General features: G+C 41.0%; 1 protein-coding gene across 1 annotated transcript; it reads right to left on the bottom strand.

Annotated features, from left to right (window-relative positions):
• Positions 1 to 1,697: 1,697 nt before the first annotated feature.
• LOC133632272 (gastrula zinc finger protein XlCGF8.2DB-like) lies at positions 1,698 to 14,565 on the bottom strand. Its single transcript, XM_062024616.1, has 2 exons — positions 14,268 to 14,565; positions 1,698 to 3,519 (listed from the first exon to the last, which is right to left on the bottom strand). Exons 1-2 carry the CDS (start codon positions 14,374 to 14,376, stop codon positions 2,546 to 2,548), a joined length of 1,083 nt encoding a protein of 360 aa, XP_061880600.1. The 5' UTR covers positions 14,377 to 14,565; the 3' UTR covers positions 1,698 to 2,545.
• Positions 14,566 to 17,097: the final 2,532 nt, after the last annotated feature.

Here is a 17,097-nt window from a genome sequence, read left to right as displayed (position 1 = left end):
CACGAATGTGGCCTTACCGTGGTCGCCCGCCTCGCCCGCCTCGCCCGCCTCGCCAGCGGCGGCGGCGTTCCATTCTCCGCCGCCACCTGACCCTTCCCCGGTGGATTCGGGGACACGTGGCCTGGCGACCCACCACCAAGTCCTCCCCCCGCCCGCCCTTGACTCGTGAACTTTTTGCTTGTTTTTTTTTTTGGGTTCCAGTTGTTTTTTTTGTTTTCAAGGGACATCTGGAATCTGTCCTTTTAGGGGGGGGGGGGTACTGTTAGGATCCGCTGCTCGGATCACAGCTTGTTTACATTTTAGTGTCACGCATGTTTGTTTCTGTTGCCATGACGGCAGATTTTGCTCACCTGCCTCTGGTTAGCGTCGGGACGCGCACCTGTTGCCCGAGCGCTAATCAGAGGGCTATTTAGTCTTCGCCCGGGCAGCACTCTGCCTGGCTTCCTAATTTGCTTTCACGCAACAGCTAACGACCACTTTGTTTCCTGCTAGCTCTCATGCTATATTATTTTGCTTGCTAGCTCCCACGCTAGTCGTTTTTGTTTTTTCCTGTCTGATTTAGTTCCTGAATAAATCATTTTCCTACCTGCAAGCTGTGTCCGAGCCCGTCTGCATCCTTGGGAGAACACCTCGCACCACGATGCGACCAGGTCGTTACATTATGTCCCAAAAGAGGATATCACATTGTTATGGTCTCCCTAATATTATGTTTGTGTCACGTGACAGTTCTTATTTCTGTATTAAAACAAATATAAGTGTTGTTGAAGATAAAGGATACTTTGTAACTTACACTCTGTGTGCATGTACAACACGACTATATTATACAACTACATTAAAACTGCACACCAAACCTGATTTATTTTGCCCTTAAGTGACGCAGACCTGAGTCTTTTTGCCAGTTTAAACACTCCAAAATGCTTCAAATCTAATGTTTTCAAATGTGACTTCAGTCTAAACGCAATGCGACTCGAAGGTGACTGTTTCGTCAGCTACGTCACTCGCGTGCGCAAGGAAAGACGCAGTCGCCAGCGGAAGTGGATATTTCACCACCACATCCGGTTTCGGTGAGCAATGTCTATTTAACCCTTGTGTAATGTTCATATTGTTGTTACTCAGCCAGCATTTGTGGGTCTGATGGACCCGTTGCATTTTGTGGCTTTTAACGCCTCACAATCAAACACTTTTATGTTAAAATACTGAACAGATGTTTACCTTATCCCAATAAACATCTGTTCAGTATTTGAACATAAAAGTGTTTGATTGTGAGGCACTAAAAGCCACAAAATGCAACGGGTCCATCAGACCCACAAACGCTGGCTGAGTAACAACAATATGAACGTTGCACGGAACATTTCTCTGCCAGTTTCTGCATCCCACAGGGATTCTTCTTTTGTGCTTCTACACCTGCGGTTCCCACACAAGGTTGCAACATTGTTTGTCAAACCTGTCTGCTCTCATTTTCTCGCACATTTGACCCTCTGATGTTCTGTGTACCTACACCCTGTCCTCCTCCTGTCGAGGCCTGCTGTGTGTGTGTGTGTGTGTGTGGGTGTATGCGTGTGGTACACAGAACATCAATTTCCACACTTCTATTAGCCCCGGGTCCAGTGGACCCGGACATCTTATATGTAATAGAAATGTGTATGGGGGGTGTATGGTGTGTGGTCATTAAATATGTATTCTGATATATGTTCTTCACAGAAAATGAGCCAAAGTCAGTGAGTCTCAGTTTGAAAAATTAATTAATTGTATCATTTTTCTTTTAATAAAAAATTAAAACGGGTCCCACAGACCCCAACACCACACAAGGGTTAAGACGACCACATTTTTGATGCATTATTAGTCAATAGTGAGCAAATAATAGGCTATATGTAATATATTAATATATATTTTCATTCCAAAGAAATAGCGATTGTTGAAGGACCGGAATTGATGCAGTGAGTTGAAAAATAAAGCTCCTGTAGATCCACGCGGATGTCTCCTCTAACAACCATTAAAAGATTAGAACTCTATCAAACATATCACACTATATACATCCATTCATATATTATATCACTTTAATTTATTTTTACCTAAAGAAACACTAATTTTTAAGGTGTTCGTCTTTTATTTTATTTTGTAGTAGTGGCAACTTCCTCCCGGTTAACTTCTTTTGTTTTCACTTTGTTGCACTGTGCATGCAAGTGAAGTTGAAGCCATATTGGCGTTTACACTGGAGCCTGATAAAAATCACATTTCACTTGCAGTGAAAAATAAAAAATAAATCCGATTTGGGCCACTTTGGCCTGCAGCGTATTCTCACATTCTCATTCTCACAACACAAACACCATTTCATGATCATTGACGTACACTTCTGTAATCCATAAGAAAGGTGAGGGAAACCCCATCCATGTTGATCTCTTAACAATGCAAGTTGTGTAGCTGCTGTCAGAAAAAAATCGAGTTCATGCTCAGTTTGCTTCAACAGATTATCTCAGAATGTAACGAGTTAAAATGCACACTATGTAAAGATCCTTTTAGATAGTTTGGCATCAAAATGTTAGCACTAACAAAGTTTAATGTAAGTGTACTTGCCAGGCATTTCTCCTGCGTGAACTCTCATGTGTCGAGTCAAAGATTGCTTTAGAGAAAAACTTTTGCCGCAAACTGAACAATAAAACGGTTTCTCTCCCGTGTGTGTTCTCATGTGTGACGCCAAATAGGCCTTTTGAGAAAAACTTTTGCCGCAAACTGAACAAGAAAATGGTTTCTCTCCTGTGTGCGTTCTCGTGTGTGCAGTCAAATGGGCATTTTGAGAAAATTTTTGCCCGCAGACTGAACATATAAACGGTTTCTCTCCTGTGTGTGTTCTCATGTGTGCTGTCAAATGGGTCTTGAGAGAACTTTTCTTACCACAAACTGAACAAATGAATCGTTTCTTTCCCCTGTGTGTTCTCATGTGCGCTTTCAAATGTGCCTCATAGGAAAAAACTTGAACGCAAACTGAACAATTAAACGGTTTTTCTCTTGTGTGCGTTTTCATGTGCCTGGTCAAATTGGTCTTTTGAGAAAATGTTTTACCACAAACTGGACAAACAAATGGTTTTTCTCCCGTGTGTGTTCTCACGTGTTTAGTCAAATTGCTCTTCTGAGTAAAGCTTTTAGCACAAACTGAGCAGCTCAAACATGTTTTACTTCTCTTTTTTTTAGAGCAACCAGAATGTTTGTTGTCAGTATTAGAATTCATATCACCTTCACAGTCTGTATCGCTGCTCAAAGGTTCGTCAACCTCGTCTTCAGCCTCACTATCTGATAGTGGAGCTAAGAGGTTGTCTACTTGTGGTTTCTCTTCATCATCTTCAGTCTTCACAGAGACAACAGTCAGCGGCAACTTGGTGAGATCAGTCTCCTGCGTTATCCATAATTCCTCCTCTTCCTCTTTAACCTGGGAGGGCCATGGACGCTCTTGCTTCAAAGTGGAGCCATCACCCTGCGGCTGGGGGAGAAGTTCTTCTGGATGACCAATCAGCTGCTGCACGTCTGCAGGACACAAACACACTTTAGCTCAGACATGATCCATGAGATGTTTCTCCTTCAACTTGTTCCACACTTCCTACCTCCCCCTACATGTTTAATATTGAAGTGCAACTTTGTTTGTCAATACTTTTGTAGCCATAAAATGTATTGTTTGTTTGGTTGGTGTATATTTTAGGGCCCCCTCAACCCTCTTCTTAACAGAGACAGATCTTATTTTATTGCTTTTGGTTGTGATTTTTATTCAAGTGAAACATTTTTCCAACAGATAAATTGTTGTTCATTGGTATTATTTGTTGTATTTAACTTGGAGATTTAAAAGTTTACATTCTAATTACAATGTTAAAATATGAGGGAAACACACGTTTATTGCATTTGAAAGGCTATACCGTATTTTTCGGACCATAGGGCGCACCGGATTATTAGGCGCACTGCCGATGAGTGGGTCTAGTCAGGTTTATTTTCATACAAAAGGTGCACCGGATTATAGGGTGCAATAAAGGGGTCATTTTATTATTATTTTTTTCTAAATGTAAAACACTTCCTTGTGGTCAAAGTGGAGGCACGTAAATAAGACCGCCCACAAAACGGCGCATCCTGAAGAGACGGTCAGAAAGCGGCTTGAAGACGGTCTGTAAAACATCATCTATGCAACATCTTGAGCAAACAACCACCATCACATGCTATGTAGACCACAAGGAAGTCTTTTACATGTAGAAAAATATCATAATATTATTTACTTTAAATGATGTTGGTGGTACAACTAAGCACATAAAGGCAGGTACATTATGTTTATACACATGGAGGAATCATCTTCAAGCAACATTACAGTTTGGTATAAAATGAAAAAAACAACAACAATACAATTATACCGGATGAAGGTCGGCTCTAATGCCTTGAGCCTAAAGGGGTCTGAAAGATTTCTTTGTGGTCTACCTAACATGTGATGTGGTCTACATAACATGTTAAGTGGTCTACCTAACATGTGATGTGGTCTACCTAATATGTGATGTGGTCTACCTAACATGTGATGTGGTCTACATAACATGTGATGTGGTCTACCTAACATGTGATGTGGTCTACATAACATGTGATGTGGTCTACCTAACATGTGATGTGGTCTACCTAACATGTGATGTGGTCTACATAACATGTGATGTGGTCTACATAACATGTGATGTGGTCCACCTAACATGTGATGTGGTCTACCTAACATGTGATGTGGTCCACCTAACATGTGATGTGGTCTACCTAACATGTGATGTGGTCTACCTAACATGTGATGTGGTCCACATAACATGTGATGTGGTCCACATAACATGTGATGTGGTCTACATAACATGTGATGTGGTCTACATAACATGTGATGTGGTCCACCTAACATGTGATGTGGTCTACCTAACATGTGATGTGGTCCACCTAACATGTGATGTGGTCTACATAACATGTGATGTGGTCTACCTAACATGTGATGTGGTCCACCTAACATGTGATGTGGTCCACCTAACATGTGATGTGGTCTACCTAACATGTGATGTGGTCTACCTAACATGTGATGTAGTCCACCTAACATGTGATGTCTACATAACATGTGATGTGGTCTACCTAACATGTGATGTGGTCTACCTAACATGTGATGTGGTCTACATAACATGTGATGTGGTCTACATAACATGTGATGTGGTCTACATAACATGTGATGTGGTCTACCTAACATGTGATGTGGTCTACCTAACATGTGATGTGGTCTACATAACATGTGATGTGGTCTACCTAACATGTGATGTGGTCTACATAACATGTGATGTGGTCTACCTAACATGTGATGTGGTCTACCTAACATGTGATGTGGTCTACCTAACATGTGATGTGGTCTACCTAACATGTGATGTGGTCTACCTAACATGTGATGTAGTCCACCTAACATGTGATGTCTACATAACATGTGATGTGGTCTACCTAACATGTGATGTGGTCTACCTAACATGTGATGTGGTCTACATAACATGTGATGTGGTCTACATAACATGTGATGTGGTCTACATAACATGTGATGTGGTCTACCTAACATGTGATGTGGTCTACCTAACATGTGATGTGGTCTACATAACATGTGATGTGGTCTACCTAACATGTGATGTGGTCTACATAACATGTGATGTGGTCTACCTAACATGTGATGTGGTCTACCTAACATGTGATGTGGTCTACCTAACATGTGATGTGGTCTACATAACATGTGATGTGGTCTACATAACATGTGATGTGGTCTACATAACATGTGATGTGGTCTACATAACATGTGATGTGGTCTACCTAACATGTGATGTGGTCTACCTAACATGTGATGTGGTCTACCTAACATGTGATGTGGTCTACATCAGTGTTTTTCAACCTTTTTTGAGCCAAGGCACATTTTTTCTATTGAAAAAATGCAGAGGCACACCACCAGCAGAAATCATTAAAAAACAAAACTCAGTTGACAGTAAAAAGTCGTTGTCGCAATTGTTGGATATGACTTTAAAGCATAACCAAGCATGCATCAATATAGCTCTTGTCTCAAAGTAGATGTACTGTCACCACCTGTCACATCACACCCTGACTTATTTGGAGTTTTATTGCTGTTTTCCTGTGTGTAGTGTTTTACTTCTTGTCTTGCGCTCATATTTTGGTGGCTTTTTCTCTTTTTTTGGTATCTTCCTGTAGCAGTTTCATGTCTTCCTTTGAGCGATATTTCCCGCATCTACTTTGTTTTAGCAACCAAGAATATTTCAGTTGTTTTTATCCTTCTTTGTGGGGACATTGTTGATTGTCATGTCATGTTCGGATGTACTTTGCGGACGCCGTCTTTGCTCCACAGTAAGTCTTTGCTGTCGTCCAGCATTCAATCAATCAATCAATCAATGTTTATTTATATAGCCCTAAATCACAAGTGTCTCAAAGGGCTGTACAAGCCACAACGACATCCTCGGTACAGAGCCCACATACGGGCGAGGAAAACTCACCCCAGTGGGACGTCAATGTGAATGACTATGAGAAACCTTGGAGAGGACCGCATATGTGGGTAACCCCCCCCCCCCCCCTCTAGGGGAGACCGAAAGCAATGGATGTCGAGTGGGTCTGACATAATATTGTGAAAGTCCAACACATCAGCGAAAGTCCAGTCCATGGTGGGGCCAGCAGGAACCATCCCGAGCGGAGACGGGTCAAAAGCATAGAGATGTCCCCATCCGATGAACAGGCTAGCGGTCCACCCCGGAGCAGAGTAGAAAAGAAAAGAAACAGCAGATCAACTGGTCTAAAAAGGGAGTCTATTTAAAGGCTAGAGTATACAAATGAGTTTTAAGATGAGACTTAAATGCTTCTACTGAGGTAGCATCTCTAACTTTTACCGGGAGGGCATTCCAGAGTATTGGAGCCCGAATAGAAAACGCTCTATAGCCCGCAGACTATTTTTGGGCTCTGGGAATCACTAATAAGCCGGAGTTCTTTGAACGCAGATTTCTTGCCGGGACATATGGTACAATACAATCGGCAAGATAGGCAGGAGCTTGACCGTGTAGTATTTTATACGTAAGTAGTAAAACCTTAAAGTCGCATCTTGGGTGCACAGGAAGCCAGTGCAAGTGAGCCAGTATAGGCGTAATATGATCAAACTTTCTTGTTTTTGTCAAAAGTCTAGCAGCCGCATTTTGTACCATCTGTAATCTTTTAATGCTAGACATAGGGAGACCCGAAAATAAAACGTTACAGTAATCGAGACGAGATGTAACGAACGCATGGATAATGATCTCAGCGTCGCTTGTGGACAAGATGGAACTAATTTTAGCGATATTACGGAGATGAAAGAAGGCCGTTTTAGTAACACTCTTAATGTGTGACTCAAACGAGAGAGTTGGGTCGAAGATAATACCCAGATTCTTTACCGAGTCGCCTTGTTTAATTGTTTGGTTGTCAAATGTTAAGGTGGTATTATTAAATATATGTCGGTGTTGAGCAGGACCGATAATCAGCATTTCCGTTTTCTTAGCGTTGAGTTGCAAAAAGTTAGCGGACATCCATTGTTTAATTTCATTAAGACACGCCTCCAGCTGACTACAATCCGGCGTGTTGGTCAGCTTTAGGGGCATGTAGAGTTGGGTGTCATCAGCATAACAGTGAAAGCTAACACCGTATTTGCGTATGATGTCACCTGGCGGCAGCATGTAAATACTAAAGAGTGCAGGGCCAAGAACCGAACCCTGGGGAACTCCGCACGTTACCTTGACATAGTCCGAGGTCACATTGTTATGGGAGACGCACTGCATCCTGTCAGTAAGATAAGAGTTAAACTAAGACAAGGCTAAGTCTGACATCCCAATACGCGTTTTGATACGCTCTAATAAAATATTATGATCAACGGTATCGAAAGCGGCGCTAAGATCAAGAAGCAGCAACATAGATGACGCATCAGAATCCATCGTTAGCAATAGATCATTAGTCATTTTTGCGAGGGCTGTCTCCGTAGAGTGATTTGCCCTGAAACCAGATTGAAAAGGTTCACAGTGATTGTTAGACGCTAAGTGTTCATTTAGCTGCTGTGCTACAATTTTTTCGAGAATTTTCGAGATAAACGGAAGGTGGGACACCGGCCGGTAGTTCACCATGAGGTCAGGATCGAGGTTAAGTCTTTTGAGTAGAGGATGAATAACCGCTTTTTTGAATGCTAGGGGAACAGTGCCAGAGGAAAGTGATAAGTTAATAATATTTAGCACTGATGGACCTAATAATACAAAAAGCTCCTTGATAAGTTTCCCAGGAATTGGGTCAAGTAAACATGTTGTTTGTTTTGTCCCATTTACACATTTTAACAATTCCTCCAATGTTATTTCATCAAAGAGGGAGAAACTATTTTGGAGGGCAATGTCCGTCATATATACAGTCGTATCTGTGTTAATAGAACCCAGTTGTGGCTGGGATGCATTGTCTTTAATCTCTTTTCTAATGACTTCAATTTTCTTATTAAAGAAATTCATAAAGTCATCTGCTGAGTGGGTGGAGCTACTGGGAGGAGTCCCTTGTTGGGTTAGCGATGCTACTGTACTAAACAAAAATTTAGGATCATTATTGTTGAGGTGGATGACATTTGAGTAATATTTAGCTTTAGCTGAGGTAAGCATGCGTTTATAAGTTATTAAACTATCACTCCATGCTTGATGGAAAACCTCAAGTTTAGTCGCACGCCATTTGCGTTCCAGCTTTCTACATGATAATTTCTGGGCTTTAGTTTCTTCCGTAAACCATGGGGTACGCCTTTTAGGGGCCCTTTTTAGCTTTAGCGGTGCTACACTATCAATGGTGTCGCGCAGGGCGTCGTTAAAGCTGTTAGTGAGGTTATCAATAGAGCCCACATAATTTGGGAATGGTGCCATTACCGAAGGCAGTAGGTCAGTAAGAGTCGTCGTTGTGGCAGCATTAATGTTGCGGCTGCTATAGTAGTTATTATTATTATTATTAGTTTGTTGACAATGAGTCAGAACTTCGAATTTTATAAGGTAATGATCGGACATTACTTTAGTGTACGGGAGTATCTTAACTTTAGAGGTGGTGACACCCCTGACAAGCACTAGATCTATCGTATTACCGTTGCGATGCGTGGGTTCATTTATTATTTGTGTAAGACCACAGCTATCAATTATAGTCTGGAGCGCCACGCATGGAGGGTCCGATGGGGTATTCATATGGATGTTAAAGTCTCCCATTATGATTATATTGTCGGCGTGCGTCACTAGATCAGCAACGAACTCTGAAAATTCATTGATAAAGTCCGAATAGGGCCCTGGGGGGCGGTAGATGACAGCCAGGTGGAGAGGCAGCGGTGTGACAAACCTCACAGTAAGCACCTCAAACGAGTTATATTTATTATTTAGGTCCGAGGTAAGGCTAAAGTTTTTGTTGTATATTAGTGCAACACCCCCACCCCTTTTAATGGGACGGGCAATATGCGTTCCCGTATAGCCAGGAGGAGACGCCTCACCCAGCGCAAAAAATTTGTCTGGTTTGAGCCAGGTCTCGGCTAGACCAACGACATCAAGATAGTTGTCTCTAATGACTTCATTAACTAATAACGTTTTGGAAGACAATTACCTTATGTTTAAAAAGCCCATATTATAGGTAGTGGGCTGTTTTGAGGAGTTTTTGTTGAAAGTATCCGTAGTAGCAATATTAATAATGTTACGTTTATTATGCATAGTGCACTTTAAATAATTTCGACCATATCTAGGAATTGATATGACAGGAATTTTTAGATTGTTTGCCACCTCAGTAAAATGCATGTCCACCTCTGACGCAGAAAAAACATTATGTGAGTTGTATATTATTCTAAGAGAATTGCTATGTGTGCAGGGATTATCCAGCCTGGCGCTGGCTAGTTCTGGCTTAACAGACTCCTTATTAGCGCTTCTTTGTGGATTAGCATTTAGCTTTTTCGTTAGCCCCACTAACAACAACGCATTTAGCTTTGTTGTTAGCCCCGCCCTACACCCCCACTTCTGCTTCCGAGCGCATCGCTTACGTCTCTTTCGTTGACGGTCTCCGCTGGTAGTGGACGCCGCTGCTTCAAAGGCCACTGCTGGATGTAGCTCGCGAAGAATTCCCAAGTTAGCGAGTAGGTCCACCGTACACGCATCTTTCAGCCCAAAATGGCCCGATCTCTCCACATCCAGAATCGTAAGTCGGTCGTAAGTGATCACGGAGTGAACACGCTGTGAGCCAACCATGAAATTGACTGAATTGACGGGTGTTTTTGCCAAATCGGTCTACACTTCCAGGAGCGCTCGCAAGAAGCTGCTGCCTTGAAGCGCCGCCATCTTGGCTATTAGCATTCTGTTTTTGTTGACTTTGTAGCCAGTTCAGTTTTAGTCTAGTTCTGCGTAGCCTTCCCTAAGCTTCAATGCCTTTTCTTGGGGGCACTCACCTTTTGTTCATTTTTGGTTTAAGCATTAGATACCTTTTTACCTGCACACTGCCTCCCGCTGTTTCCGACGTCTACAAAGCAATTAGCTACCTGCTGCCACCTACTGATATGGAAGAGTATTACACGGTTACTCTGCCGAGCTCTAGACAGCACAGACACTCAACAACAACACATCATTTGCTGACTATAATTACTGGTTTGCAAACAATATTTTTAACCCAAATAGGTGAAATTAGATAATCTCCCACGGCACACCAGACGGTATCTCACGGCACACTAATGTGCCGCGGCACAGTGGTTGAAAAACACTGGTCTAGAGGTCAGCAGAGTAACCATGTAACACTCTTCCATATCAGTAGGTGGCAGCAGGTAGCTAAATGCTTTGTAAGCCTACTTTGAGACAAGATAATTAATGATGCATGGATGGTTATGGTTTGAATTCATGTCTAACAAGTGCGTCAGGTATTTGATGACAACTTTATATTGTCAATATAGACCGTGGGTCCCCAAACTATGGTTGGATCCGGCCGGTCAACGTCCAAAATCCGGCCCGCGGGAAGTCCCAAGTTAAAAATATATATATAATATATATATATATATATATATATATATATATATATATATATATACATATATATATATATATATATATATATATATATATATATATATGTATATATATATATATATATATATATATTATTTTTTTTTTTGTATTTTTTTTTTTAATTATTATTATTCTTGTAACCCAACGCAGCCCATGGGTCAAAAAGTTTGGGGATCCCTGATATAGATTATTGAGTTTCGTTTTCAACATGTTCTGCTGGTGGTGTGCCCCTGGATTTTTTAAATGAAAAAAAACGTGCCTTGGCTCAAAAAAGGTTGAAAAACACTGCCTTCCGGGGTAGCGCGGGCCACTGGAGCCTATCCCAGCTGTACACGGGCGGTAGACCGGGTACACCCTGGACAAGTCGCCACCTCATCGCAGGACCAACACAGATAGACAGACAACATTCACACTCACATTCACACACTAGGGACCATTTAGTGTTGCCAATCAACCTATCCCCAGGTGCATGTCTTTGGAGGTGGGAGGGGCCTATCCCCAGGTACATGTCTTTGGAGGTGGGAGGGGCCTATCCCCAGGTGCATGTCTTAGCATATGAAAACCAATTCTGCTTAGTTGTAAGTAGAGCAGTCCGATATTATCGGCCGATAAATGCTTTAAAATGTAATATCGTAAATTATCGGTATCGGTTTCAACCTCCCGATTTTCCCGGGAGACTCCCGAATTTTAGTGCCCCTCCCGAAAATCTCCCGGGGCAACCATTCTCCCGAATTTCTCCCAATTTCCACCCAGACAACATTATTGGGGGCGTGCCTTAAAGGCACTGCCTTTAGCGTCCTCTACAACCTGTCGTCACGTCCGCTTTTCCTCCATACAAACAGCGTGCCGGCCCAGTCACATAATATATGCGGCTTTTACACACGCTTAAGTGAATGCAAGCCATACTTGGTCAACAGCCATACAGGTCACACTGAGGGTGCCTGTATAAACAACTTTAACACTGTTACAAATATGCGCCACACTGTGAACCCACACCAAACAAGAATGACAAACACATTTCGGGAGAACATCTGCACTGTAACACAACATAAACACAACAGAACAAATACCCAGAACCCCTTGCAGGACTAACTCTTCCGGGACGCTACAATATACTCCCCCGCTACAACCAAACCCCACCTCCCATCTCCCGAATTGGGAGGTGTCAAGGTTGGCAAGTATGCTTTAGTATACTCTGGACTGAAGCTGTGTGCCTTCATTGTTTTTGGAGCTGTTGTTTTGAGGCATGTTTAAAAAAAAAATTAAATAACGCACTTTGTGAAAGTCAAAGTATAGTATTTCCCATAGTTGTAGTGGCTATCAGGATTATCTCAGGGAGAGCATGTCCCAAATTCCAAGCTGCTGTTTTGAGGCATGTTAAAAAAAATAATGCACTTTGTGACTTCAATAATAAATATGGCAGTGCCATGTTGGCACTTTTTTCCATAACTGGAGTTGAAGTTGTTCTCTTATTTTGGGAAAACCTTGTTTTTGATTGATTGATTGAAACTTTTATTAGTAGATTGCACAGCACAGTACATATTCCGTACAACTGACCACTAAATGGTAACACCCCAATAAGTTTTTCAACTTGTTTAAGTCGGGGGTCCACGTTAATCAATTCATGGTAAAGTTACATTGTTTAATGCATCCAGCGGGGCAGCACAACAAAATTAGGCATAATAATGTGTTAATTCCACGAATGTATATATCGGTATAGGTTGATATCGGAATCGGCTGTTCATCGCAATGGAAGGATTGGGTCGGGCTGTGGGAACACAGACTGTGGCGATTTCTGATTTGAATTGCAAAATTATGTCATCATGGAGAAGCTTGCTGAGAAGGAAGAATTAAATTGAATTTGAGAGAACCAGCAGACATTTTATTGTTTTGACTGCTCGAAGAAAACAACATCTTAATCTACAATTTGACTCCCTCGAATGGCCTTGACAATATCAGGAACAGGCTGTTCTGAAAAACTCCCCCGAGGACTCCTCAACGATGGACACTTTTGACCTTCCTTTTTTTTCCAATAACACCTGGTGTCGAACTTTGAGACCGGCCCCAGTCCACAAAAACATTTCAACATCTCACCCAAGTTAATTGGGCATACATGCACGCACCCGCCCCTCCCCCAATCAACGCCTTTACCACTGCTTAATTCCTCTTCGGGTTGTGGACGGCTGAGTAGCGCTTTATAGCGGCAGCCGGCCTCCAGGGCCCCAAATCCCCCCCCCCCTCTGTTGCGAGTTGTTGTGATTACATGTATCATGTTTATGTGTGCTATGCTATGTGAGGTTTTTTCCTAGGACTCAGTCTGGACCCCTCCTGAGGGTCCAGCCTTAGACTGATACTTTTTTTACTCTTCCCCCTTTCCCAATATCACCTTTTTCCCACCTTTTTTAAGGAACGCTGTAAGTGGCGATCCGTTGGCGGTCCCGTCTTGTTCCCCTGTAACGTATGTCTGCTCTTAGTGGGACTGTGCCCAAAATGAAATTTCAGTTCTTATGTGTCTTGTACATGTTAAAGAATGGACAATAATAAAGCATCTTGAATCTTGAAGAGTTGGACAATATCGGATATCGGCAAAAAAAGCCATTATTGGACATCTCTAGTTTTAAGTTATTAAGAAAGAAGTGTCCACGTTGAAAAATGAGTTTCTTGTAGAAATATACAATGACATTTTGACTTTTTGCAATTTAACAATACATATTTTAACTGCATAACGTTTATGGATGCAAAACATGTTTCTTTTTGTAACATATTAAACAAAAATTCCAACTATTTACATTTGCTTTGGTAACTTTTTTTGACGTTATGAGCTGTGACACTTGTGGAGAACTTCCCAATCAAAGGTTGACAGTAATGAAATGATTCTTGTTCTTTATGACCTCCAATCCTCTGCACGTTGATGTAGACATGTGGTCCAGTCTTCTCTTCACATCTCTTACTCTTCCCCAACATCTCTTCTTTCACATCATCATTTTCTTTACACAAGCGCTTGTTTTGCTCTTCCACTTTCTTCATTTTACTTTTGCATTCTTTCGTCTCCTCTGATGTGAACTCCACTGCCTTCTTCAAGCTAACAATCATGGCGGCTCTTTCTTTACATTCTTCAACAGCTAATTTCTCATCAACACTCATTCCAGGGCTTGAAGTAACTTTAAAATGACGAAAATTCAACACACTCACCTTCATCCTCGGTTTTTATCTTTTTTTCCGTTGGTGATTTGCTGGAAGATTCTCTTTCATGTTCTCTTTTAGCGGACGTCGCCATCTTAGCATAGCAGTAGTCGTCCATCTTCTATCACGTCTTCAATCTTCACTTCACGTAACACTCCAAAATCAACTTCTGTTTCTAGGGTTTTAAATAAGACGATTATATAAGAATCTATAAAACTGTTAGATCGTTCATTTGAAAGTTCTTCAGGAAGCCACAACCCTTCAGTCCGCCATCGTGTTCGCCTGCAAAAGTCTTTGAGCTGCTTGGTCTGTTTGCGCATGCGTCAAATGGCAACCACTTCCGGGTTTTTTTATTTTACAGCCGTGGTTTTCAATATAAAAGCATTTTACTGTTTATTTCTTAAAGGCCTACTGAAAGCCACTACTACCGACCACGCAGTCTGATAGTTTATATATCAATGATGAAATCTTAACATTATAACACATGCCAATACGGCCGGGTTAACTTATAAAGTGACATTTTAAATTTGCCGCTAAACTTCCGGTTCGAAACGCCTCTGAGGATGATGTATGCGCGTGACGTAGACCGGCGAACACGGGTATGCCTTCCACATTGAAGCCAATACGAAAAAGCTCTGTTTTCATTTCATAATTCCACAGTATTCTGGACATCTGTGTTCGTGAATCTGTTTCAATCATGTTCATTGCATTATGGAGAAGGAAGCCGAGCAAGCAAAGAAGAAAGTTGTCGGTGCGAAATGGACGTATTTTTCGAACGTAGTCAGCCACAACAGTACACAGCCGGCGCTTCTTTGTTTAATTCCCGAAAGATGCAGTCAAGATGGAAGAACTCGGATAACAGAGACTCTAACCAGGAGGACTTTTGACTTGGATACACAGACGCCTGTAGAGAACTGGGACAACACAGACTCTTACCAGGATTACTTTGATTTGGATGACAAAGACGCAGACGTGCTACTGTGAGTATGCAGCTTTGGCTTTTTTTTGCGTATGTACGTAACTTTTTTAAAATATATAAGCTTTATGAACCTTGGGTTAGGTGAACGGTCTTTTGGGCTGAGTGATTGTGTGTGTTGATCATGTGTTTGAATTGTATTGGCGTGTTCTATGGAGCTAGGAGCTAGCAGAGGAGCTAGGAGTTAGCATAACACGTACCGTACCGTACGTGCGCGTCACGTACGTAACTTTTAAAAAATATATAAGCTTTATGAACCTTGGGTTAGGTGAACGGTCTTTTGGGCTGAGTGATTGTGTGTGTTGATCAGGTGCTTGAATTGTATTGGCGTGTTCTATGGAGCTAGGAGCTAGCAGAGGAGCTAGGAGTTAGCATAACACGTACCGTACCGTACGTGCGCGTAACGTACGTAACTTTTTAAAAATATATAAGCTTTATGAACCTTGGGTTAGGTGAACGGTCTTTTGGGCTGAGTGATTGTGTGTGTTGATCAGGTGTTTGAATTGTATTGGCGTGTTCTATGGAGCTAGGAGCTAGCAGAGGAGCTAGGAGCTAGCATAACAAACACGCAGGTGTTATTATGCAGGATTAATTTGTGGCATATTAAATATAAGCCTGGTTGTGTTGTGGCTAATAGAGTATATATATGTCTTGTGTTTATTTACTGTTGTAGTCATTCCCAGCTGAATATCAGGTCACCCCCGGCTCTCACAGCATCTTCCCTATCTGAATAGCTTCAACTCCCCACTAGTCCTTCACTTGCACTTTACTCATCCACAAATCTTTCATCCTCGCTCAAATTAATGGGGAAATTGTCGCTTTCTCGGTCCGAATCTCTCTCACTTCATGCGGCCATCATTGTAAACAATAGGGAACTTTGCGTATATGTTCAACTGACTACGTCACGCTACTTCCGGTAGGTGCAAGCCTTTTTTTTATCAGATACCAAAAGTTGCAATCTTTATCGTCGTTGTTCTATACTAAATCCTTTCAGCAAAAATATGGCAATATCGCGAAATGATCAAGTATGACACATAGAATAGATCTGCTATCCCCGTTTAAATAAAAAAAATTCATTTCAGTAGGCCTTTAAACAACCGTTTTGCAAAATTATATGCTTATACCTTGAATATACTTTAATAATATTGTTCATTATTATGTTGAATTCATGAAATACATGTATTTTTTAACAAAACATGGTTGTTAAAAACTTTTTTTTTTTAAATGAGATGTTTGCATTTTCTATCTGGAGTAATTAGCAATCGGCTATTTTAAATACTTTAATAATGTTTTCAAACACTTAAATCATCAAATGTCATGTATATATATCATTATTTAAGTAAATGTAAGTAACATGTATTTGTTTAGCACCTTTCACGGACAAAAAGCCACAAAGTGCCTCACAACATAGTTAAAATCACATAAATTACGCACAATAAAAAAGCCTATTTAAATATACAATAAAAACACATCATAAAACCGAATATAAATGTATACAATATAAAACATGAAAAAAATCATAGCAGTCCAAGAGTAGGGGGGCGGGGGGCGTGGTTGGGGGCGTGGTTATTTACAGCTAGAATTCACCAACTCGAGTATTTCATATATATTTCATATATATATATATATATATATATATATATATATATATATATATATATATATATATATATATATATATATATATATTTATATGAAATACTTGACTTTCAGTGAATTCTAGCTATATATATATATTTTTTTTTATTTTATTTTATTTTATTTACATAGAAAAAAAAAATAAGATACTTGAATTTCAGTGTTCCAGTGGCTATCCATTAGATGGCAGTATTGTCCTGTTGAACTTCTCCGTTCATGATGAGT

Source organism: Entelurus aequoreus, linkage group LG17 (assembly GCF_033978785.1).
Source record: "Entelurus aequoreus isolate RoL-2023_Sb linkage group LG17, RoL_Eaeq_v1.1, whole genome shotgun sequence".
Taxonomy (NCBI): domain Eukaryota; kingdom Metazoa; phylum Chordata; class Actinopteri; order Syngnathiformes; family Syngnathidae; genus Entelurus; species Entelurus aequoreus.
Note: the sequence above shows the minus strand (reverse complement) of the source record. Positions and strands in the feature narration are given on the sequence as shown.

Coding starts and splice junctions, on each gene's coding strand:
- LOC133632272 (XM_062024616.1), bottom strand. CDS start 14,376: ATGGACGACTACTGCTATGCTAAGATGGCGACGTCCGCTAAAAGAGAA. Junction 3,520..14,267: donor GATAAAAACCGAGGATGAAG/GTGAGTGTGTTG, acceptor TGTGTCCTGCAG/ACGTGCAGCAGCTGATTGGT.